General features: G+C 52.7%; 1 protein-coding gene across 2 annotated transcripts; it reads right to left on the bottom strand.

The window, feature by feature from the left end:
- Positions 1-3,330: 3,330 nt before the first annotated feature.
- SLC43A3 (solute carrier family 43 member 3) lies at positions 3,331-25,287 on the bottom strand. Of its 2 annotated transcripts, XM_086677384.1 has the most exons (13): positions 25,212-25,287; positions 24,160-24,527; positions 23,789-23,918; positions 17,195-17,241; positions 15,783-15,859; positions 15,469-15,561; positions 13,179-13,318; positions 11,787-11,884; positions 10,289-10,480; positions 9,920-10,039; positions 5,989-6,175; positions 5,241-5,364; positions 3,331-3,967 (listed from the first exon to the last, which is right to left on the bottom strand). In XM_086677384.1, exons 2-13 carry the CDS (start codon positions 24,341-24,343, stop codon positions 3,866-3,868), a joined length of 1,494 nt encoding a protein of 497 aa, XP_086533510.1. In that variant the 5' UTR covers positions 24,344-24,527; positions 25,212-25,287; the 3' UTR covers positions 3,331-3,865. The 2 variants fall into 2 exon arrangements, with proteins under 2 accessions (XP_086533510.1, XP_086533509.1); XM_086677383.1 differs by lacking the exon at positions 25,212-25,287 and having other exon boundaries at positions 10,289-10,462.
- Positions 25,288-25,331: the final 44 nt, after the last annotated feature.

Raw genomic sequence — 25,331 nt, 5'->3', positions numbered from 1 at the left:
CACATGACCTTAGGAGTCAGGTCTGGATTGAAATACCCACGCCACAACGTGCCGCGTGCCCGTCTGAATGAGCTGGGACATGACACCACGCGGAGCCTGACGTACCTGGTTCTTCATTTGTCAGATGGGGCCGATGGAAGGGGACTGACATGGTCACACTCTTCCTGAGGCCGTGGGCCGTTCCTTACACAGCGGGTGTTCTCTGCCCCAGGCACACGCGACCTGACCTAAGGGTGGTGAGGACGGATTTGCCCCCGCCCCTCTCCCCCGAGGCTGGAGGCCCCACAGGTTGCACTGGGAGCCTGTCGCTGAGCAAAATCAAAACTTGTGAAACCCCTGAGTTGCTCACTTTGTTTGAAAGAGCCGTTGGGTCCGTGTGAGGAGGAAGTTGCAGGAAGAGGGCCCTCGTGACAGAAATAGGAGTCTGCGCCCATGGGCTGCTTCTCTTAGCTTACTCATCGTCCCCAGAAATCATCTCTACTCTCTCTGGAAAGAAGTGTTCTCTCCACTTCCTGGCCATCCAGATACTTTTTTTTTTTTAATAACAGCTCTATTGAGATATAGTGCACATACCATGTGATTCGCCCGTTTAAAGTGTATAATTCAGGGGCACCCGGGTGGCTCAGTCAGCTGAGCGTCCGACTTCGGCCCAGGTCACGGTCTCACGGTTCGTGAGTTCGAGCCCAGCGTCGGGCTCTGTGCTGATAGCTTGGAGCCTGGAGCCTGCTTCAGATTCTGTGTCTCCCTCTCTCTCTGTCCCTTCCCAGCTCATGCTCACACTCTGTCTCTGTCAAAAATAAGTAAACTTAAAAACAATTAAAAATATAAAGTGTACAATTCAGTGGCATTTCGTATATTCTGAGGTGTATAATCATCACCGCTATCAATTTTGGAAAGCTGTCATCTCCCTAGAAAGAAAGCCCTCAGCCATTAGCAGTCACTACCTCTTGCCCCAGCCCTAGGCAATCACCAGTCCACTTCCTGCCTGTATAAATTTGCCTATTCTTGGACATGTCACATATGAATGGAGTCATGCTCTATTCAGTCTCCTGTGACTGACGTTTTCATTGCCACAATGTTTTCAAGGTTGCAGCATACATTGGCTTCATTCTCTTTTATTGACAAGCAATATTCCATTGTATGCATATACCACATTAAAAAAAATTTTTTTAATGTTTATTTATTTTTGAGAGAGAGAGAGCAGGGGAGGGGCAGAGAGAGAGGGAGACACAGAATCCAAAGCAGGGTCCAGGCTCTGAGCGGTCAGCACAGAGCCCGACGCGGGGCTTAAACTCTCGAACCGTGAACTCATGACCTGAGCCAAAGGCAGATGCTTAACTGACTGAGCCACCCAGGTGCCCCACATATGCCACATCGTATTTGTGCATTCACCAGTGACGGACACCAGGCATCCTTTCTGAATTTAATATATTACCATTAATGATAGCCGTGATCATGGAGCACCTGCCCTACGCAAGGCATTTGACCTCATTTCTAATCCTTGCAACTGCTCAGGGAGATGGGCTATTTCGCCCATCCTACAGATAAAGAAACGGAGATGTAGGGGTGAAGTGGCCCATCCGAGGTCCCACTAGTGACACAGCAAGAATCAAAGATGGGCTGGTCCAGGCCCCAGGTCCATGCTCTTCCCATTGCCCCATGCTGTCCCCACCCCCATGTGCTCTGCTCTCGCCTTCCAGTTGGCTGTGAGGCCAGAAAAAGAATCCTCTCATTCACCCTAACTGGGTGGCCAGCACGCATGAGTCAACGAGCCAGGTGACATCCAGAGGCCACCCCATGGGGGCCACTGCCTGGGTGATGAGACGCTGTCATGCAAGGAGATAGGTGCTGATCACCAGGAAGGGTACCGAGTACTGGGAACTCATTGCTGCTAGATACCCCGAGGAAAGACTTTTAGAGGAGGTGATGTTTTTAATATATTTTTTAATGTTTATTTATTTTTGAGAGAGAGACAGAGAGAGTGCGAGCAGCGGAGGGGCAGAGAGAGAGGGAGACACAGAATCCAAAGCAGGCTCCAGACTCTGAGCTGTCAGACGGAGCCCGAAGCAGGGCTCAAACTCACGAGCTGTGAGATCATAATCTGAGCCGAAGTCAGACGCCCAACTGACTGAGCCACCCAGGCACCCCCAGCGGAGAGGATATTTTTGAGCAGAACCCGAGGGGACCAGGCAGACTGTCCAGGCAGCAGAGACAAGGCAAGCCTGTGCAGAGGAGCTGATGTGCTCCCAGACCCAGAGACCAGGAAGCTTGGTCCACGGGGATGTGTCCTGTCCTCCTAAAGGTGAGAGGTGAAGAGTACGGGGAGAAGTCGGAATCACACTGGGGGAGCCTGTGTGCCAGGCTGGAGTCCGAGCTGTGTCCTGTGGGCAGCAGGAAGCCACTGAAAGTTCTGAGCAAGATAACAAAGTAAAAGCCTTCCATTAGCTGTCTGTTTTCTCTGCTGTCTGTTTTCAGACCCAGGTTCCCAGGCCCCTGGAAATTCTCCTGCAGTTTCACAGAAGAGCTGGCTTCAGACTCTTGGGCATCTTCGTGCCTCCAGAACCTAGGACAGTGCCTGATGCCCTGTAGCAGCTCAATAAACAGTAGTTGAATGAATGAATGAATGAATGAACAAATCAGTCTGCCTGACAGCCTCTCCCCCTCACCATCCTCTCCTAGTGCCTCTGCTTGCGTGTTCCAAATTCTCCATCTCACCCACCTACCCTCTCTCCCTCCCAGCCCTTCACCTTCTCCCCCCTGGCTACCCCTCTCCTTTCTGGTCATGAGTAAATAAAGGAATAAAATGCTTATGTCCTCCTGCCATGTGCTAGGCAGCAGCAATTACTTTACTTTTTCTTCTTCTTTTTTTTTTTTTTTAGCAGCAATTACTTTAAATTCTCACAACAGCTCTCGGGGATAGAAATGATTAACTACACTTTGCAGGTGAGGAAATTGTGACTCACGGTGGTTACGGGACCTGCCCGGCGGCTGAGTGCCGGAACTGAGACTCACAGGGACCTTCTGATTCCATCTAGGGCTCTCAGCTGGGGGTGTGGAGTGTTGGGGGAGGGTGGGGAGGAAGAGGAGGCAAAGGAAGGAAGCATCAGGCCCATGTCCCAGGACCAGGAGAGTGGGTCCCGGTCTGAGGTTCCACCTCCGGGTCCAGCTGCTACACTGGGGATGCTGCACCCAGGTTCCTCTGCCCCACTCCCGCGGCCACTCCCCAGGCTGGAGCACCCCCCCCAGGGGAAGCACAAGCAAGCACACACATGCACACACACGTGCACACAGGCACACAGCAGCCCAAAGCCGTGAGAGCCACTCCAGTAGTTGCCTCGGGCAGAGAGATTTTATTTTTCTATAAGATTACTCCCCAGAGAAATGTTTTCTGTTATGCCCAACGTAAATAATAGAGGGAGCCCCCTCCAAGGGCCGGGCCCTGTCGCCAAGGTCACGACAACCGTACTCTTCACCTGGAAGCTTACCTGGCACAAAGGGCTCAACACACAGAGGCCTCACAGCCAAAGAGGTCCGAACAAGTAGGTGACAAACCTCCTCCCCATCACATCACCTCCCCTTAGACCGGGTGTCTACCAAGGTCATGTGCTTCCTGCTCCGAAACTAAGAACTTCCATGGGCCTTTGCTCTGGGTCCGTCTGACAGCAATCAGCGGGGCAACGGGGCCTCTTCTCTTGTTAATCCGGGTGTCAGCTGGCCGTGAAACGTCTTTTATTTTTTTAAAGAAACAGCAATGGCCAATTAATACCGGTAGCCTGGGCAGGCAGAGCGCGCCTGGACACGGGGTCCTCCAAGGTGGGGAAAGATTAGCAAAGCGTCCTCAGCGTGAAAAGCAAGAGCTTCGGAGCTAGGCAGTCACGGGGGACTTCCGTTCCCGCCGGCACTCCCAGTACACCATAAAGGGGTGGACAAACGTCAAGACAGTGGCCAGCACCAGCATCACGTTCACCTGGCGGGGAGAGAGGGGAGGAGTGAGGTCCAGAACTCTGAGCAGCAGCCTCCACCAACAAAGGAACAGCCTCGACTTTCTCCTGAGACACTACAGTGCCCGGGGGGGGGGGGGGGGGGGGGGAAGACTTCTTTTTCCTCTCTGCCCAGAAGAGCAGAGTCAGGGAGGGATATCGTGCCCATTTCAGATGAAGAAACAGAGGTCTTGAGAGCGCTCAACGACCTGCTCAAGGTCACATGGGAAGTCGGGGACAGTGGCTGGAACACACGTCTTCTGAATACGGTCAGACTCGCTGGAGGTCACAATCGAGGCACTCTCCTCAGTTCTGAAGTTCAGTCCCTTTTTTTTTTTTTCTCCCAATGACTGACTTACACTTCTGCTCTACACTTTGCTACCCTTTTTTTTTTTTTTTAATTTTTATTTATTTCTGAGACAGAGAGAGACAGAGCATGAGTGAGAGAGGGGCAGAGAGAGAGGGAAACACAGAATCAGAAGCAGGCTCCAGGCTCTGAGCTGTCAGCACAGTGCCCGACGCAGGGCTCGAACTCACAAACCATGAGATCACGACCTGAGCCGAAGTCGGTCTCTCAACCAACTGAGCCACCCAGGAGCCCCTTGCTACCCTTTTTTAAATGAGGCTAACAGAGCTGTGCGGTGGTCGGAATATGAAATTCAAAGTCAAACGATTTCTGCTCCTTGGCTTTGTGCTTCTGAATGTCTAAGTCACGGAACCCAAATCCCTGAACTGATGTCTTCAATCTGCAGAGAGGTGAACCACCACACCAGCAGGGCTGGGCCTATGAGTACCCCTCCAGTGTGGGGACGCAGGGGTGAGGGTACAGAGCTCCCAGCCCTTGGAATAACCGTGGAAGCCGATGCGTGTTGTAGTCCCAGGGCCGAGGCCAGGGCACCGCAAGCAGGAAATGTCTTTCAAGTCGTCGGTTTTCATTTGAAATGTTGTGAGCACTTTACATTCTCTGCCAGAGTACGTCTGCTTGTTTCCACACACACAAAGACTATATTCTCCCCAAATCTCTTGGCAACCCCGCAGGTGAGTCTTGTGGTCTCAGGTACCCCTGCCTTGTGGCAGGGGTCCCCTGCTACCCCAGTTTGAGAAATAAGACCAAGGATGCCCCCATGTGCACAAACATTCCTAAAGGAACCATCTCAGCCAGATGTGGGGCACCCCCTGCGGGGGCCCCGCTGAGGCACCCCAATCTAGATGTCCTTGCTGGCCTAAGGCCAGGGCCACGCCCCTCCCCACAGTACTCACGTAGAGCGGGTCGTTCTGGAGGGGGCCTTTGATGAAGGTGAAAATGGGGAACTGGAGCAGAGACACAATGGCTGACAAGGCCATCACCAGCCCAAAGAGCTTCCCGAAGTGCTCCGCAGGGAAACTGGGGAGAGAGACAAACAGGGTTCCCGTGAGCTCCAGGAGCCCTCTTTCCAAGGAGGGGCCTGGCCGTGGTGGGTCTGTGGAGGCCACTTCTCCCAAGTCCCCCAGTCCTAGGCCTGGCTTCACTCACCCACACCCAACACCCACACAGCTCTTCCCCCCTCACCTTTGCTCAAACACAGAACACAGAGGAGGTATTGTGCGGGGCCCCCGGGGAAACAGCAGGGACCCAGACACAGGCTGTGCCCACAGAGGTCTCAAGGAAAAGACAGACACATGAACAGGTCAGTATTTGCTGGGTGATGGGTGCACTCTCAGAGGAAGCAGGACCAGAGTGCCAAGGGCACAAAGAAGGAAGACATTCTCTTTCTGACTCTGGGACAGTTGAACCGGAAGCGGGCCTTGGAGGGTGTACAGGTAGATAAGAGAGGCAGAGAGGAGAGCTGATATGAAGGCTCCAGTTCGTGAATGTTCTATCCCTCCCACCAGCTTCTCCCACTACGCCACCCTCTACACCGGCTCCCAGACCCTGCCTCCCTCACTGGACCAGCCCCAGGTCCATCCAGCACACTTCCCTTTGCGCCCGCACGTCCCCGGTGGTGTTACGCACCCCAAGCCCACTTACGCGAGGGTGAGGAAGGCTGCGTTGCCCCCGTAGAGGAAGGAGCGGCTGATCACTTGCAGGATGAAAGTGACATACTGGAGGGGCAGGATGGGGACCGAGGCACAGAGGGCAAAGCCCAGGCACAGCAGAGACGTCAGAGCCAGAGAAGGCACCGCCGAGCGGAGGGCCACCGTCATGGCCGAGGACCCTGGTCCAAAGGAAAAAGAGGTTGCACATGGAGGCGAGCACGGTGGAGGATGGGGAAGGGACACAAAGACGCGAGAGGAAGTCGAGCCACCGTCCCCGGCCCGCCAGCCGTCCGGGCAGAAACCTCTTCCTCCCACATGCTCATCTCCAATCCATCCCCCAGTTGCCATTCAAGTGCACCCACTGCTCTCTACCCCCACTGACTCCGCCTGGTCCGTGGGTCACGTGCTCTGCCCCCTCCAAGCCACAGCCAGCTGTTCCGTGTGGCTCTCGTGCGATGGCAACATCAGTGCCGCAGCCACAGGACGGATGGGCAGCAGCTGACGGGGCCAGAGGAGGCCGTGTCCCGGAGCCCCCTCGGGAGGGAGAGAGCTACAGGCCACGGCATGCGGTGGGCGCCTTCACCCAAGAGAGGGTGAGACAAAATATAATGTGGGTGTGCGTTACGATATCCTGTAATCATCTGCAATGGCACAATAATACTTCAGAGAATGCAGACTAGATATATATCTTCTGCATTTCTTTAAAAAGCCATAAAAATAATTACCTAAAGAAAGAGGGAATGAATGGGGATCCAGGGAACAGGAAGGGAAACGAAACTTCTTCAAATATATTGTTTCACAGCTTGGAAAAATAGAACTGTCTGCTAGTAAATGACTAAAAATACAATTAGGTGTGCCTGGGTGGCTCAGTGGGTTAAGCATCCAACTCCTGATTTCGGCTCAGGTCATGATCTCGCAGTTCGTGAGTTCAGGCCCCGTGTCAGGCTCTGGGCTGACAGCTCGGAGCCTGCTTGGGATTCTCTCTCCCCCTCTCTCTCTGCCCCTCCCCTGCTTGCACTCTCTTTCTCTCTCCCAAAATAAATCAGCTTTAAAAAAAATTAAATTAAATTAAAAGAATAGGAGGAAAACAAAGCAATCGCAAAAACTCAGAAACCAATGGACATGTATATACGTCAAGATGGTGACTCTTAAAACACAGTAATTTGACTGTACATCTCTTTGGGATATATCTTAAGGAGAAGGAAGGAAGGAAGGAAGGAAGGAAGGAAGGAAGGAAGGAAGGAAGGAAGGAAGGAAGGGAGGGCAACAGTACTCAGCAATCATTATTAATAGTACTGATATTGCGAAGCCAGGCATTATGTATAAGTTATATTTTTAAAATACTATACATGTGTATATGTATACAGTGCACAGCATATAGAGAAAGTGTATACAGTATACGTAAATAGCATTATTTAGGAACTACGATTTTCAGAGGAAGAGAAAATAGACACATATAAAGTCAAGAAAGTAAACTTTGTTTCTTGGGGTTTTTTTTTTAATGTTTACTTATTTATTTTGAGACAGAGACAGAGAGAGAGCACAAGAGTGCAAGCGGAGGAGAATCCCAAAGATTCTCCCAAGAATTTAGAAATTCTCATTTCTCCCAAGAAATTAGAAATCAGAACAGAGCCGGATGCAGGGTTCAATCTAACAAATGGTGAGATTGTGGCCTGAGCCGAAATCAAGAGTCAGACGCTCAACCGACTGAGCCACCCAGGTGCCCCAAGAAAGTAAACTTGGAATTAAAATGTTACCTCTCTCCAAGGCCTCGAAGCACAGACAACCCAGGAGAACCGGAAGTTCTAGCATCCAGACTGCAGTCTTTAAATACCATTTCCCACTTAAAGGGACCCAGGACTACTTGGGGAAATGACTGCTTCAGGTCCGGGGCAGGAAACTTACCCCGGGACACGGATCTGAACATGTCTCTGTGTTAGGGAGTAAGACAGTCTCTAAACCCACTGGGGCTGTGTGAAAGGACACAGACTCTGACCTGGTGGTTCCCAGTGGCCAAAGAAGATGGACCGATTCGAGCATAAAGAAGAATCGTGACAGACATGGATGGAAACGTGTCAAATATATTTAAATTGGTCTTTTTTTTCTAATGTTTATTTGTTTTTGAGAGAGGGAGAGAGGCGGAGTAGGAGCAGGGGAGGGGCAGGGAGAGAGGCAGACAGAGAATCCCAAGCAGGCTCCGCAGTGTCAGCACAGAACCCGATGCGGGGCTCGAACTCAGCAGCTGTGAGATCATGACCTGAGCCAGAGTCGGACGCTTACCCGACTGAGCCACCCCGGCGCCCCTGTCAAATATATTTAAAATGAGACTTTAAAAGAGAAATGACGTTAAGAAATAAAGTAACGAACGAAACAACGGAGAAGTGACAGCTCATCACCTCTGGAGGTTGCTAGGGCACCAAGTCAGTACTCTGAAACTGGTAAACAGAGGAAAAGCCAAGCACTTATTTCAGGATGCAAAGCCACCAATGAGGGAAAGCTTTTCTTTCGGGAGGAACTCTAGCAAGTAAAAGCAGAAGGAAAGACAGAAATAGAAAATCTCCATTTTGCAATCCTAATAAGATAATGGATCCCGGCAGTGATCGCCAGGAGCTACTAAAATCATTAGCCAAAAGGCTGATGGGAAACTCGGTAATGGGTGCATCAGACTGGCAATGTCTGGACCCACTGATCAATCCTAACATCGTAAGAACAGACACAGCGAGTACCAGGGGCTGATAGGAACCAGAGGAAGCCCGAGGCTCCACCTCCGAAGCATGCTCCCAAAAAAATATTAAACTGCGTCTCCTCAAGCCTCCAATCTGCCTGTTTACAGGAAATACCCAATCAAAGAAACATTTTTAAATGATACCAAAGGATGCCAAATCCAATCTGGGGGAAATCTGACAGAGCAAATGACCCAGTTTCTTCAACAAATAAACAACAAGAAGAAACAAAAGGTGGGGGGAGGGGAGGGGACATACAAATGTAAAAAGATACGGAAGGCTCATCAACCAAATACACAGCGCAGACCCCGTGTGCATCCTAATTTGAACGAACCAACTGTAAAAAAAAGGCATATCTGAGGCAATTTGGGAAATCTGAACGGGACTGCATGTTAGATGGTATTAAGAAATTATTGGGTTTTGTACGTGACCATGACATGACGGTACCGTTTACATAAAAAGGGCCTTGTTTTTAGAGACCCAGACTGAAGTATTTACAGAGGAAAGGATCTGATGCCTGAGATCTATCTCAAAACACACCAGCAGGGGTAGGAGGCACAGTGCGGGGGAAGAGGGTACCTCAGAGGCCCCCTGTTCCTCTGGTCTCGGAATCCAAGGGTCTCATCCACGCTCCTTGGCTCAGCACCGCCTGCCCCTTGTTACCTCTCCCCCTTCAGCACCTTCTCTGTGCCCTGGGTCAGCCGGACATCCCCTCTGGGATTCCCCAGATTCCCCCACTATTTTGCTAGCTCCTTCACCTTCCTGACCTCAGCGTATTCCTGGGCTGCTCTCCCAGGGCCCTCCTCTTCCTCTCCTCACTTCTTGCTCATCCTTCAGGCCTCAGCTCAGAAGCCACTTCCTCCAGGAAGCCTTCCCTGACATCATCCGCAACCTCACCCAGCACAGGCTTTGTGCCTGTGTGTCCCCATCGCCCCCACCCCGGGAGCTGACTGCATGGACGGCAACGCCTGATCGCCTGCCCTTCTCCATTCTCTCCGCGGAGAACAGCTTGAGAACAGCTTGAGTCCCTGTCCCGTCCGCTGTGGAATCTGGAAGTATGGCTGGCACATAATTCACACTCCGTGACCAGTGGATGGACGAATACGGATGGATGCAAGCAGAGAAGGATTAAGAACAAAAGAGAAGGGGACTCTGGCTGCGCATGAAGACTCCTCCTCTTCCGGGTTCTCCAGGCCTCACCTGTGCTTTTCGCTTCCTTCTGGTACTTCTGCTTGAGCCGGTCCATGAGCAGGCCGTTCCAGGGGGCACACAGCACTCCGAAGAACTGAGTGATGGCGAAGGCGTTTGTGTAGGCGCTGACTGCAGAGGGCAGACAGGGGGTGGCTGGTAAGAAACTTCCAGCACTGCCTTACGGGACAGGACTCTCCCCACCTGCCTTTGCCCTGCCTGTCCCTCCTCCCCACACCCCTGCTCAGACCTTCCTCCAGACCACATAGCCCCACCGAGCTCAGTACGCCCCCCCCCCAACCCCGCCTCAAGGTTCCAAGTCCCCGGCAGGGACACAGAGGCAGGCTGCACCACCACCCCACCCCCAGCCCTGCCACGTACCTAGCGCCCTGTCACCCTTGGCCAGGCTGGTGAGCAGAGAGTTGAGGGTGCCGATGAAGAGGTAATGCCACAGCTGTATCACAGACAGCCACACCAGGTGCCAGGCGAAGCGCTGAGAGAGAACATAGCTCCAGAAAGAGCGGGGCTCCTGCTGCTTCCCTGGTCCCAGCGCCTCTGATGGAGAGGAAGGATCTGGGCATAAATTACAAGGTAGGGGAGTGGGATGGGCAGGAGTGTAGGGGCCTCACGGGGCAGCCTAAGGAGTGAGCTCACCTTCTCTTGGCTTCCAGGCCTCATCTGGTGTGTTCTCCGAGCTGCCAGTAAACAGCATGTCCCCACCCCTATACCTTTGTTATCCCGGCCCCACCACCATGAATGACCCACCCACGTCCCCCCTCCGTCTGCTGAAACCCCATCTGTCTTTCGCAGCTCGGATCCAATGACACTTCTTGCACCAACACTCTCCCAGCCAGCACGGGGAAGAGAAAGACAAGGAGAACAGAACGTTCGCTGGAGACGAGGTGAGGGTCAGTAGGCGGACAGCCACTGTCTCAGCAGCAACTCGCGCCCCTTCCCTTGCTTTCAGTACCAGGATCCCGAGTCTGTTCTGGAAATCGTCCCCTGCCTGAGTCCTCGTGGTCCGGGCGGGGCTGTGAATGACGTGTCCTGTTCCTCACCCAGGGTTGACCAATTCGATCGCTCTCCCTGGCGAGGCCGACTGGCTGTGATTTTAGTCCCCAGGGATCCCCAGGGGTATCCTGGTTCTCCTCTTCCCGGGGCCTGGCAAGTTCACGTTCCCCTTAATTTTGTGAGCTTTCCCAGAATCCTGTTCTTGCTTCTACCTTGTCGGCAGTGCTTTGGGATGTTTGTAACCGAAGCCCCAAAACAGAGGAAGGAAGGGAGGCGGCAAGGGGATGAGAGAGGGCGAAGGGGGTGGGGGGGGTTGGGCGGGACATCTACAGGCAACGGGACAAAAACAAGGCAGACTCAGGGACTGAGGGGTGGGAGGAGGGGAAGGCAAATGACCTGGGGGTTGGGAGGACGTCTAATGAGACTAGGAGAGAGAAGAGGGGCAGAAAGAGAAAGCACAGAGGTCTACGCCCTTCCATGGACCCTCTGTAAAAGGGACGTGAGGTGGGGTGGAGAAGACCCCCCACATCCTCTTCTGGATGGACCATTCCTTTTTTTTTTTTTTTTTAATTTTTTTAATGTTTATTTATTTTTGAGAGAGAGAGAGACTGAGCATGAATGGGGAGGGGCAAAAAGAGAGGGAGACACAGAATCTGAAGCAAGATCCAGGCTCTGAGCCGTCAGCACAGAGGCTGACTCAGGAGTCGAACTCACGAATCATGAGATCATGACCTGAGCCGAAGTCAGACGCATAACTGACTGAGCCACCCAGGTGCTCCTGGACGGACCTTCCGTGACTCTGAGTCCCCGGGGCAGCTCTGGAGGCAGAGCACCAGGTCAGCCTTGGGGCTGAACTCTCAGGACTCACCTTCCTTTGCTGGAAGGGACTCCTTGGACTGCAGCTCCAGCTTTTCAGACTCTGCCGTTTTCTTCTCTTCCTCCCTGGCGTCGTTCCCAGAGCACAGGCTATGGACACAGAAGCCCCCAGCCCAACCCCAGGACTGAGAGCTGAGCCTGAGATTCAGGCTGCAGGGACTCCCAAATTTCACTGCACAGGCCACAGCCCAGACCAGTCACAGCAGAATGTCTGGGCACAGGAGCCAGGCTTCCGTAACTTTTTTACATGTTTATTTTTTATTCATTTTTGAGAGAGAGCGCGAGTGGGGCAGGGGCAGACGGGGAGGGAGACAAAGGATCCTCAGCAGGCTCCCAGATGACAGCAGAGCCCAACACGGGGCTCGAACTCACGAACCGTGAGATCATGACCTGAGCTGAAATCAAAAGTCGCTTAACCGACAGAGCCACTTAAAGACGCTTAACCGACAGAGCCACCCAGGCGCCCCAGGCTTCCTTTATCAAACCATATCATTGTCATTATCATTATCAAACCATAATATGATTCTATTATGCAGCAAAGTTTGGGAACCACTGGAAGTGTGGGCAAAGCGGGCGAGGCCTGGGTTCAAATCCCAGTTCTGCCTCCTCCCAGCTATGGAAACTTGGCTCAGACTTAGCCCCCCCTGAGCCTCATTTTTCTCACTTGGAAAGCGGAGATAAGGATATCTATCTGAGAGGATTATCATTCAGTGAAATCAGAGGGCACAAGGGGAGTGGCAAATAGTAAATGAGCACCAATGAATGCCCACCCCCCCCCACTACCTGTGGTGCTAACTGGAAAAATGGTCACATTTCTGCACCTGCTCTGTTTTCTAACCTTTGCAATGGGACTTTACGGCTCTGTTTCCGCAGCCCCTGTACCGGGGCTGGCCTCGTGACCTGCTTCCACCGAGGGAATGCAACAGAAGTGATATTGGGCCAATTCCAAGAAACCCTGTGCACGTCTGCACGGGTTTCTTGGAACCCCGGAACCAGCCTAATGGAGGATGAGAGCCACGTGACCCAGACATCTTTGTCACCTTGAATGACTGCCGGACAAACCCCATATGAGGGAGGCCATCTTCACTAGCCAGCCCCCAGCTAGCCCACCAGATGACCGGAGGCATAAGTGAGCCTGTCAACACCATCCAGGCCTGTCTCTGATTAGTAGAACTAGCCAGCGACCCAAAGACTCATGAAAAATAAGAAATGCTTAATGTTACTGAGTTTTGGAATGGTTTGTTACACAGCAATAGCTAGCTGATACCCCCCCAGTCTAGTCCTCCTGTCCTGTGACAGGAGGTCACATCTGTCCCACCCCTGGCTTCCTGCCGCAGGTCAGGTGAAAGGTTCTGGCCCACGATCACCAGATCACAGTCCTTACCCGTAGCTGTAGTTCGAGGGCACTGGATAGGGGATGTGCCCTCGGGGCATCAGGAGGAAAGTACGCCCAACATGCCAGGCACTGAAGACGGAAAGGAAGATGAAGGAGGCCTTGAGGCTGATGCCTTGTTCATAAAGGAGCTGCAGAAGGAGAAGGGGAAAAGTCAGCGTAACACCCATATTCGTGGCAATCTTAGTTATAACATCCAAAAGGTCGAAGCAAACCATTTGCAGAGAAGTAGGTAAACGAACTGTGGCACATACGTACAACGGGACCTTATTCACCCTTAAAGAGGAGGGAGGTTCTGACACGCGCTACAACATGGGTGAACTTGAGAACGCTCTCCTACGTGAAATAAGCCAGACATAAAGGATAAATACTGCATGATTCCACGTGCATGAGATACCTAGAGCAGTTCAATGCACAGAAACAGAAAACAGAAGGGCGGTGGCCTGGGGCTGGGGCAGGAGGGGGGACAGGAAGTCATTGTTTGGCGGGTACAGAGTTTCTGTTTTACAAAGTTGAAAGGAGTCCTGGAGAGGGACGGTGGTCACGGTTGCACAACAGTGTGAACGACCTCAATGCCACTAAACTGCACACTTAAAAATAGTAAAGATGGTAAATTTTATGTGATGTGTATTTTAGCCCACAAAAAAAGTCAGTGTAAGAAGCACGGGCTGGAGCCCCAGCCTGTCACCGGCTCTTGCCTTCCACCCTGAATGCTGATCAAAGACGCCTGACCCACACACAGGCTCAGCCTCACCCCATGGCTCAACCAGCAGGGGAGCCACCACGTCACCCGTCACCACGGCCTTGTAGAGTCTCCTAAGGTGGCTTCTCAGAGACCTGCCAGCCTCCTGCTTTTTTATCTCATTTAACAGCAGCCAGGTCCTTTCTCTCAAACAAAACTTTACACAAAATTCAACTTATGAAACACATCGGCGGGAAGAACCCAGTCATCCTCCCCCTCGTTCTCCTTTGGTGACCGACATACTATCAAAGAGAACCCCTCAGTGTTCCTCAACACCCAGTTTGAAAACCGTTGATGTAGCCCAATGTCTTCCTTTCACAGGGGGTGGAAGTGAGGTCCAGAGAGGTGCAATGAACTGCTCTAGGTCAGAGGAAGCGGCAGCAAGGTCAGATCAAATGGAGAACCCAGCTCCTGCTCTGTCATTCTCTCTCCTTCCACCTCTAAGGAGGGAAGAGAGAAAGGAAGGCACACCCAGGGGAAGGAGGGAGAACCAGGAAAGTGACTCTTATACCAGGGGGAGAGAGGCCTGGGTAAGTGCCCCTGGGGCTCAGTCTCTGGGTGCCCCTCCAAGCCAAGGCGCTCATGGGACTAAGCTAGTCTCATGTCTAGTAGTGACTCCCAGAGCTCCTCTTCTCTTTCCCGATGGCCCATGGGCTGTGCCAGCTGCCTCTGGCCTAACACAAAGCCTGGAGGGAAGTCCCAGGTTAGGCAGCTTCGAGTGTCAAAGACCCACACTCTTTCATTCCTTCCACTCAGTCATCCTTAGTGTCCTCCAGCTGGTTGCCTCATAATCACAGTATAGCTGCCACAGCTCCAGCTATCACATCCTGCCATCACAACATTCAAAGAGAAAAAGTGGGAAGGGGGGCCAAGGAGAAAGGCTTTCTGTCTGCTCCGCTCTCACCTTCCATCAGGGAGGGGAAATGTCCCCTAAACTCCTCCAGGACATACACCCTTCATCTCATTAACAAGGACTGGATAATATGACCACCTCTACCCATCACCAGCAAGGGGGACAGGGATTGCCACAATTGGCTTAGATCAATGAGGGTTCATCCTCTGGGTTGGCACCTCACTGCCCAGGTAGAATTGTTAGTAAGGAAGAAGGTGGAGTGGCTGCTGGGTGAGCCACTGATAACACTGGGAACGGCCCCTCCCCTACCCCCGAGCCCCCAAATCAGCCGGTAGGAGAGCTAGAGAGGCCTCTGTGTCTGCCCCGCTGCTCCCACCAGCTACCTCTCACCTTTTTTGTCCAAATCAGAAGCTCACAGGTGCAAACACCCCACTCCAAAGGGCTCCCAGCCTCGGCCTAGCACCAGCCGGGGCACATCATAGCCTCTCCCCAAAACTCCTAGGTAGGCATAAAGAGCCTAATCACTACCAGGTGAGGCTCTAGCAGCAGACAGGTCTGGGCTCAAGTTCAAGAGTCACATTTACTGGCTGCAGGAGGGTCGAAGGAAAGAAATCATGCAAAGTTCACAAGACATGTGCCTGGCACGTGTAAGTGTTCCGTAAATGTTGCTAACGGATATTTTTTACCTTAATGATGAGGAAGACAGCCGAGGAGGAGTCAAATGCTCCATTGTAGAGGGTGATGATGGTCGAGCGGTGTTTACCAAATAGGTTCCCAACCTAGAGAACACATGAATCACGCATTTGTCCGTGAAACAGTATTTCCTGTGCACCCAGCATGCACCAGGCCCTTACTCTACCCAGACCCATCTCCATCCCAGGAGCCTCTGCCCTGGCTTGAGCCAACCCCACAGGAGGTAGCCAATGCGGAAAAGCGCTTGTCCCTCCCTCCACCCTCCCCAACCTCCCGCCAGGTGCCTGGCATTAGGGCAGGCTCACACCTGCAGGTTGGTGATCAGGAACAAGATTCCTCCGACAGTGAGCATGGGCATGGCCAGGAAGAGCAGGAAGGCCGAGTCTGGAACAGTCAAAGACAGAGGTGGGGGTCATGTCACAGTGCAACCCAAACATGGGGCCCCAGACTCTGGCTCCCACCTGCTCCAAATTCCCAACAATCCTGGGGTCAGGGCCCCAATGCCAGCCAGCCTCCTAGCATCCTCTGAGAATCTTAAGATAGTGGTCAGGGCTCCCCCAAATGTCCCTGCAGAGGGACCCTGTGGAGGTCTCCTGAGCCACTTCTTCCCCACAGAAGGTGGTCCTCGGTCTGTAGCAGACCTGCATGCCTACAGGCAGAGGCAAGACTCAAAACGAAGCCACTGTTCCGTTCCCTCATTAAGCCACAACAGCCCCTCTCTTTATGGTTGATATTGCCGGGGAGAGAAGCCTGGATTCGGCCCCCAAGGCCAGCCTCTAACTTACTGCATGACTTTGAGCTGGATTCCGAATCTGTGACTCAGTCACCTTATCTGTTAAATGGGAATAACCGTCTTTGCTCTTCCTATCTTACGGGGTGCTGTGAAATCTGAGCATGAAATGGCCATGGACTGTGTTTTCCTGGTTCATTAAACTTGGAGCACTTGGCCAGCACAACCAAGACACCAGGAAAGAGCACTTCCCCCTACAAGTCTTCGCAAGGCGTCTCTCTCCAGCCTCAGTTTTCTCCTCTACACAGTGGGAGAAGAGGAGAATGAACCCGACTGAAATTCCCAGACCGTGGAAATTTTCTATGTCCGTAAACCAGTAAAATTTGAAACAAAAACTTTTAACTACGATAGGGTTGTTGACTTTTGCCCTACTAAGTAAGGGTATTTTCAAAAAGAACCATCTTCCATACTATCCTTTTGTTTTAAAAAGAGAACACATGAGCCTGGGTGGCTCAGTCGGTTAAGTGTCCGACTTCAGCTCAGGTCGTGATCTCAAGGTCTGTGAGTTCGAGCCCCTCATCAGGCTCTGGGCTGACAGCTCAGAGCCTGGAGCCCGCTTCGGATTCTGTGTCTCCCTCTCCCTCTGCCCCTCCCCCACCTGCACTCTGTGTCTCTATCTCAAAAGTAAATAAACATTTAAAAAAATAATAAAATAAAAAGAGAACACATTAACACGGACAAGATGAAGGACGGAATCTTTCAAATAAATTCTTCTCTCTGAAGCAATCCCTCCATTGTCCTTATTTTTTTGCATTCTCAGTAGACTAGACTGGTTTCATAGACTGGCAATCACTCCCTCAAAGGTTCTTTCAAGCTCAAAGTCTGTGGATCTCTGATAATTGTGGGGGTCAGTGTTTCCTACCCATCAGCTTCCCATCTACCAAGTGCCCCTGACCTTGTGTCCCTCCCACCCATCTGGTAGCACTCACCTGCAGAGATGAAGGCTATGGTGAGGGTGGCACTGGTATAGAGAAATCTGAAACATACAATGGGAGATGGAAAATGATGTCAAGAAAAGACAGAGAAGATAGAGCCAAGGTCCTCCCACTTGGGGTCCCAACAGCCAATCCCTTGGAGAAAGGGATTAGGGCCTGGTCTACAAAGCAAAACTTTGAGTTCTAATTCCTCCTTGCTGTGTGATCTTGGGTAAGGCACTGCCCTTCTCTGGGCCTCTGGAGCCTTTTCTATATGAGGAAATGAATGGACTCTTCTAGAAATTCTAGGTCACTGTGATTTCAGGACCCACAATCCCAAGGTTATGGGGATCTCTTAGCAGTTTGGGGGTCTTGCAAGGCATGGGGTAAGAGAAGCCATGCCTAAGTGTGATGTTTTGATTTACAATAGGAAATGCACATTTGGTCCTTGTCCCCAGTGCCTGACACAGGGCTCCTAAAACACCTGTAAATTCTTCAGGGATAAGAGCATGAAGAGCATCTTTGTTCTAATCAGGTGACTCTGGGTCGGCTCCTGGATGGCTGCGGGTGGGGGGCTGGTCACCAGAAAGACCAAGCCAGAATTAGAAACTTGGTATTTTTAGCCCTGCCCCCCACTTCTGCAAAAGGTGGAAAGGGTCTGGAAATGATGAATAGGGCTGGAAATGATTAATAATTGATCAAGCCTACGTGAGGAGACCTTCTGGGCTGGTATAGACAACCACAGGCTGAGGGGATGTCACAGCCCAGACTTCACCAGAACAAAAGTTCCTGTGCTCAGGACTGTCCCAGACCTCACCCTACATATCTATTCATCTGGCTGTTTATCTGTATCCTTTATCATGTCCTTTAATAAACTGGTAAACATAAGTAAATGTTTCCTTGGGTTCTGCGAGCTATTCTAGAAAGTAATCCAGTCCAAGGGAAAGGCAGTCATGGGAACGTCTGATTTGTAGCCAAGTGAGACCAAAGTTGCGGGTGAGTTGGGGACCTACCACCTGTGATCGGCATCTGAAGTTGGGGGGCAGACTCATGGGACCCAGCCCTTAAACTGGGGGATCTGAGGCTCCAGGTAGATGGTGTCAGAGCTGAGTTACATAGTAGGACACCCAGCTGGTGTCACAGAATTGCATGGTTTGGGAAACCCCACACACGTGTGGTGACCGGACGTGTCAGGAGGGCAGTGTTCTGTTGAAAGTCAAGGAGCAATGCAGGAGGCGATATGCAAGATTTTCCAAACAGTTGGTGTCAGTGAAGCGGGAGTTGCTAGAACGGCCCAGGCTCAAAGAAACATGTGCGTCCAGAAAGAGAAAGGACGAAAGCATGGGGGATGAAGAGCCCCTGGCTCCTGGGTTGTGGAGAAGTGGCTGCAGTATAATCAGTCACTAAAAGGAAAAGTTACCAACCGAATTCAGAAATGGAGCCAACTCCTGGGGAGCGGGTTCACCAAAGTGCAAAGTAATAAGCAAAAGCTGAAACGTACAAGCTCTTGGTTACCGGGATCCGTGATAGCAAAGACGAAATTAAAAGAGTGCCGGCTCAGATCCTCATGCTAGACCGAGGTCAGATTTGGGGCACTCTGAGCTTCGGCCATTAGCCTCCAAGTCACCCCCAAGGGAAAAATTATGCAGGAGCAACAGAAAGTTCCTCTAAGACCTCTGGTCCCCAAGAAGGTAGTCCGTGTGGGAGGAGGCAAAGCCACGGACCTGGATGGTGGCGGGGAGGAGTGGCATGGTGCAAAGGAGTGGCTACATTTTGTGGGTGGGTACCCTCAGCTTCCTGGGGATCCTTTACTGAAATGGGCTGGGTCAGTGACTGACCTGGGGGCTGTGTCCTGGGTTTTGTTTGCAGCAGACTGGAAGTGCACGGGTCTGGGTTGATGCAGGACCCAGGAGCTTGTTATGGAACAATCCACACACACAGGAGGTTATTCCTGAGGGCACAGCCAGCCCGGTGGACTGGATAGAAACCACTGTAAGGTGGTGTCCCCCTACAAATGGAACAGTCCAGATGGGGCAGCTGATCCCCTTTGTGTGCAAGCTGTGGGGGAGTGGCTTGATGGTGACCTGTGCCCAGATCTCAGAGGTAAATGCTGTGGTGAAGGGGGTCCCTTTCACGTGGGCACCCCATAAAAACCTATTGCTACAAAAGGACAAAAAACAGTTTGGAAAGGCTTATTGAATCGCTGGCTCAGCTTCCCCTCCTGGGTCTTATAGATGCTAATAAATATATCAGGTCAACTAACAGAAGAATGGGGCAAGGGAGAGGGGAGGATCAAGAGACTGGTCTTAGAAGAGTAGAAATTTTGTAACAGTTATTAAGGAATAAGGTGAGGAAAGCAAATCCCGATGGGGGTGGAACAGAGAGGAAACAGAGGAGAGTCATGAGGTCATCCGGAGGGTGGAAATCTTCAGAGGGTTATAGAGATGTGCAATAAAGGAAATGGACATTTGATAAGGTTAAAAGGTGTTAATACAACACTGCCTAAGGCGGGGGGCGGGGAGCCAAAGGGACCCCTGATGGCTCCCAGCATTAAAGTGCCTGCACACAAGTCCGTTCTATTCATCCCCATTTACAAAAATGTTAAAAGCCAGAAGACAGGGGCACCTGGGTGGCTCAGTCGGTTAAGCGTCCAACTTTGGCTCAGGTCACGATCTCACAGTTCGTGGGTTCCAGCCCCGTGTCAGGGTCTGTGCTGACAGCTCAGAGCCTGGAGCCTGCTTCAGATTCTGTGTCTCCCTCTCTCTCTCTGCCCCTCCTCTGCTCTCTCTCTCTCTCTCTCTCTCTGTCTCTCTCAAAAATAAACATTAAGGGGCATAAAAACACTATGAAAGTTGGGCTGTTTAAACAAGCGTTCTGTAAAGAAGTTGTGTCTACCTCACCTGATGTCTTATGAGAATGCATACTCTGCCTGGCCGGGAACCCTTCCCCTATCTGATGTGGGAAAGCAGCTGCAGACAAAGTCCTAAGGAGGCTCCGGGTAGGAAGAGAAGGGTTGATGGAAGAAAGGGTAAACGTTCATAGGAGACCCAGCACGTTGGGACAGGCTTTGTGAGAATGCTGGCCTCTCCTTTACCTGAACTGTATTATGGGGGTGGCCGCTGTGTGTGTCCAGGCAGGGACACGTCTAGCCCTGTAGACGGGAAGGCGTGTGAATCTGCCCTTCGTGTTAACAGAGCATGTTAAATGGGAGCCAGTGAGACTGCCTGAGCCCAGACGGTGTGGAATAGGAGGTGGAGTACTGGTAGAAGACAAATGCTCTGTGCCATGACCTTATGGGGAGCATAAACTGGGACTCATGGCAAAAGTCTGCGGTTACCTCCCAGCGACAATGACTGGCATCTCGGACGAGGGAATTTCCGTTTGAGGGGCATCTATTGTCTTGCTCTCAGACATTAACTGAATCCACACAGATAACTGAAGTACATCAAATGATCTTAAAACAGGAAATACCCACAATGTCTACCATGATGTCGGAGAAATGCTCTAATGGGGACAGCAATGCCCAGAAGAATTCCATACTAAAAATAGCAATGGTTAAACAGGATCGTGTTGCCTGGGGACGGCACGGAGGAGACACCACGGACAGGGAGCCTCTTTTCCCCTAAGGCGGACTCTGGAACCATGTGGGGAACAGATGGAGTCTACCGTCCCCTTGGACGGTGCCCTCTAAAGAACTCTCGATTAACCAACAAAGAGCGACTTGGCTGTGTTCCAAGATGAATGGACAGCATCCTATTTGGAAGGCCCGCACTCTGATCCAAAAAGGTACAGACAGATCAGCTCAGGGGGCTCAATGAACTGCACGCTGCTGTCCTAGCAGAGAGGAAAGACATCTACAATGGAAAAGGCCCCGACCTTCGGGTTCTTACTGACCCAGTGGCCTGGCCATAGGGTCATGTAGGAGGACACTGGAAACCTGGCCATACAGGGCACAGCCCTATGGAAATCCCTACGGCATCGGAGGGGTGCACTAAGAGAACAGGCTTTATGTGAAGGGGTTGTCTCTCTTTCACCTGTCTTTTTTTTTTTTTTTAATGTTTTTATTTATTTTTGAGACAGCAGAGCATGAATGGGGGAGGGGCAGAGAGAAAGGGAGACACAGAATCAGAAGTAGGCTCCAGGCTCTGAGCCATCAGCCCAGAGCCCGACGCGGGGCTTGAACTCACGGACCATGAGATTGTGACCTGAGCTGAAGTCAGACGCTTAACCGACTGCGCCACCCAGGCGCCCCTCACCCGACTGTCTTAAGGGGGGTGGACGCTACGTCTGAACGGGGACCGTTTCCCCTAGCTAGCACGGTGGCTAGGGGAGTTCTCCCTCCCTCACACAGTGGCCACAGGGCCAGGACTGCCACGACAGGGGCTGGAAGCAGGGATGATTCCTAAGCAAGAAACTGTGTTTTTCACCGTCATGTTAGAATTCCTAAGGGCCTTGTGGGGCAGACCTGCTGTCCCTCTATCTGCCAAATTTGGGACTGACGGTGAATGCCACCACACCGCCTGGTGGGAAAGACAGCCCGCTGGTTCTGTCCCTGTGTAACCTTGCCCCGTCTGAAAGGGGGTGGGGTGAGAGGGAGGCACTGGCTGGACGGGTGCTTCTGCCTGTGATCCAGATCCGCACGGTGGTCAAACCGAACACCCCTTCCAAAGGTGGAAGTGTTAGGGTATGGACGGAGAAAGGGAAAGGTAGCCGGTAAGGGCATGAATAAGCGGGCTCTGTGACGAGGCAAATCCAGTGTTACACGAACGCTTCCAAAGCGGCTCAGGGCAAGAGGGCATGTTGCCTTAGCTCAACACCAGACGCCTGAAGGGTAAAGGTACATAATGCCGAGACCACGCCTGCTTTTGGAACCTGACAAGATCAAATGGAAGCCTGTGCATAAGTGGCCCTGGGAGACACTTTCAGATGCTACAACGAGGGCCTGGGTAGTTATTCATGACTGAATGTGTTTCAGATAATGTGCCGGTATCTTTTGACCTTTATGATCGTTTCTGCTACAAGGGACCCACGTTCAAAGACCAGGAGTGCACTGTGGCATTGTGGTTTATCATAAGAAATACATTATTTGGTCTTTGTCCCGGATCCCTGACACAGGGCTCCTAAAACCCTTGTAAATTTGATGACAAGGGCACTAGGAACATTTTTTCTTCCAATGGGGTGACTCCAGGAGGCTCCCGCACAGCTCCTAAATGGGCACTGGTCACTGGAAAGACTAAGCCATGACTGGAAGTTTGGGAGTCTTCAGCTGCCCTCACTCTACTTCTCTAGAGAGGGGAGGGGGCCTGGAAACGGTTAATACTCAATCAAGCCTACATGAAGAAACCTCCATAAAATCCCGATAGGATGGGGCTCAGAGTGCTTCCGAACCTGTATCTTTCATCTGTATCCTTTATCTGATCCTTTAATAAACTGCTAGAACATAAGTGTTTCCCTGAGTCCTGTGCACTGTTCTAGCAAATAATCCAGCCCAGGAGGGAGAAGGTCACGGGAACCTCCGATTTGGGGCCAAGTCGGACCAAAGCTGGGGGTAACCTGAGGGGCCTGCTCCTTGCAATCGGCATGTGAAATGGGGGGCAGTCTTGTGGGACCCGGCCCTGAACCTGCAGGATCTGACGCTTTCTCCAGGTGGATAGCGTCAGAGCCAGCCTAAATGGTAGGACACCAGCTGACGTCACAGAATTGCTTCGTGTGGGGGAAAAACCCCACATACTTGGTGACCTGATGTGTCCGAAGTAAGTGTTCTATGTGAAAGCAAAAGGGAAATACAGGAAGGACAGAGTTTTTCCGAACATCCGAAGGCCAGAGGGGAGGGAGGGGACAAAGGAAAGGGTGGGAAGGAGACAGGGAGCCAAGGACCAAGACAGACTGAGATAAAGTCTTTCTATAGACAAAGTCTTAAAGAGCAGGAACTGGCTTTATCAGGCAGCCCTGCAGTCCCTCCATCTGATGGCTCATTTCCCATGGGTGTGCCAGGAGGCACCTGCTCTGGGTCCTATCAAGGCCTCAGCAGGCCACTGCTTATCGCTGAAGCTGGCCAGCTGCAGTGCCACCCTGTACGGGCGAGGCGAGGTCCCTTACCCTCCGTGAAACCCCCACAGTCTCCCCTCCAATCAGGGGGTCGGGCACTCCCACCACTGGGGATACCCAGGAGACCTTACTAAGTGTCTGGGGAGTGACAGGGGTAGATGGTGAGGAGGATGACAATGAAGCCTGGGGGACCTGGATGTGAGGTCTTGTTGGACATGTAGACAAGGATCCCTGGGGTGAAGGCAGAGTGACCATTTTAGGTTCCGTAATGTTAACCCAGGCACCAGGCCAGCCCTCACCGGAAGTGGGCCCAGGCTCCTGCTCAACTTGAATTTACATTCACATGGAACGGAGGAAGAACAGGGCAGAGGAAAGGGAAGTAGGGTGCAGGAAAGAGGGTGGATCCACACAGAGTCCACATCCTGGGCTATTTCTGACAGCTGCCAGGACGGGGCCGGGCAGCGTGACCCAATTGCCTGACCGGGTCCCCCTCCAAGCGAGGCCGCTCCCGGAAGAATTCCTCTTGCCTATGTCTGCCCAGGCCGGGCCTTTGGCACTTACATGGCTATGAGGCGAGCCACGGTGGTCTTGAACCTGTCAAAGATGTAGCCGGCAGGGAATGTCATGAAGTTGTTCATGAAGGACCCCAGGGTGAAGATAAGTGAGAACCTCTCATCCTGGGCTTTGCAGTCTGGAGGAGAGAAAGGGGAGATCTCAGGTAGTTGACATGTGACAGCCCCTAATTACCCCTTGGGGGCTGGTACTTCCCTCCCCAGGTACCTCTTAGACCAAGGTCGGGGAGTTGGTGGGGAGGCGCACACTCCTTTCCGCTCAGCACAGAGAGGCTGGCGGTGTGGGCAGGGGGTGGGGTCCCTCCTGCCCCTTCCTACTGCCTGGAAACCAGACTCTGCCTCCCTAAGGACGTCCCTTACCAGGCTGCACCGTGAAGTTGCCCGTGGCCCCGGCATCTGGTTCACACAGCTCGTCAAAGTAATGCTCTGTTTTGAAGACGTACACCAGTGATGCCCAGCCGAAGAGGACGCCTGCAAAGCCGAGGCATTCCAGCAGCCCTGTCAGCAGGGTGGCCACTCGGAGACACAGACCCTGGCCTTGCATGGCCTGAGCTGAAGCCGGTCCCCAAATCTCACGGGGGGCCTCCCGCGCTGACCACAGGAGCTTCGAGGGCTGGCCTTCTGAGCACTTGGAAAATTCCTCTGGCAAGCCCTTCTGTTCAAGGAGGCTGTGGTTCTGGCTGTTTCGGGCCTGAGCAAAAAACCGGCAGTGGGAGACTGTCCGGATCCTGTAAAATAAGGCAGAGGCTGCTTGGCTCGGGGGGGGGGGGGGGGGGGGGGGGGGGGGGGGAACTTGGGGGAAAGGTAGAGGTGGAAGGAGGGTTCCCCGGAGGGCTGGGGAGAGAGGCCAGCTGTTAGAAACAGCTGCAAAAAAGCCTCTCTGCCCCACATTGGCAGCACGTGGGGAAGGAGGAACTGAGCCCAGGTCTGGGAACCGTCCACAGAAATAGTAACAGCGGCAATTCCGGAGGGGGGAGGGGGTGACACTTCGTATATGTCCTCACAAAGTCTCGAACAACCTGGCAAAGTTAGCGTTTTGTTTTCTTCAGTTTACTGACAAGGGAATAACAGGTCCAGGGGATGTTGTCAACTTGCCCAAGGTCACGTGGGCTAGTTAGTCACAGCACAAGCCAGTGGAAAGCCTAAAATATCGCACTCCAGCGGGACCTTCCCTGACCCGGGCTAGGACTCCTCCTGCCTCTCCGCGTGTCACCCTCTGCCGCGTGTCACTCTCTGCCCAAAGGGAGCCCCGGGGGACCCGGGACCCTTGCGCACCCGCACCCCCACCGGCACCCCCTCCGGCACCTGCACCTCCCTCCCAAGCTCCCTGAGAAGGCGCCGCAGGGGTCCGCGGCCTCCGCTCCCCCCCCCTCCCCCCGTCCCCCCCTCGCCGCGTGGCCCCAGCGCCCTACCCGGCAGGCCGCCTCGCTGGGACTCCCCTGCCACCCCGCGCCCTTCGCTTTTGGATTCGCGCCTCTCGCCCGCCCCTCCCAGCCCCGCCCTCACCCCCACCCCCCACCCCCGCCTTGCTC

This window comes from Puma concolor, chromosome D1, assembly GCF_028749965.1.
Source record: "Puma concolor isolate L17-30 chromosome D1, mPumCon1.1.hap2, whole genome shotgun sequence".
Taxonomy (NCBI): Eukaryota; Metazoa; Chordata; class Mammalia; order Carnivora; family Felidae; genus Puma; species Puma concolor.
Note: the sequence above shows the minus strand (reverse complement) of the source record. Positions and strands in the feature narration are given on the sequence as shown.

What these genes read in the sequence shown, in the direction of transcription:
- SLC43A3 (XM_086677384.1), bottom strand. Translation starts at nt 24,343, where the DNA reads ATGCAAGGCCAGGGTCTGTGTCTCCGAGTGGCCACCCTGCTGACAGGG. An exon ending in GTGGCTCGCCTCATAGCCAT is followed by an intron (nt 17,242 to 23,788) that starts GTAAGTGCCAAA and finishes TGTATGTTTCAG; the next exon opens with ATTTCTCTATACCAGTGCCA. An exon ending in CTGTCTTCCTCATCATTAAG is followed by an intron (nt 13,319 to 15,468) that starts GTAAAAAATATC and finishes CTCCTTCTGCAG; the next exon opens with CTCCTTTATGAACAAGGCAT.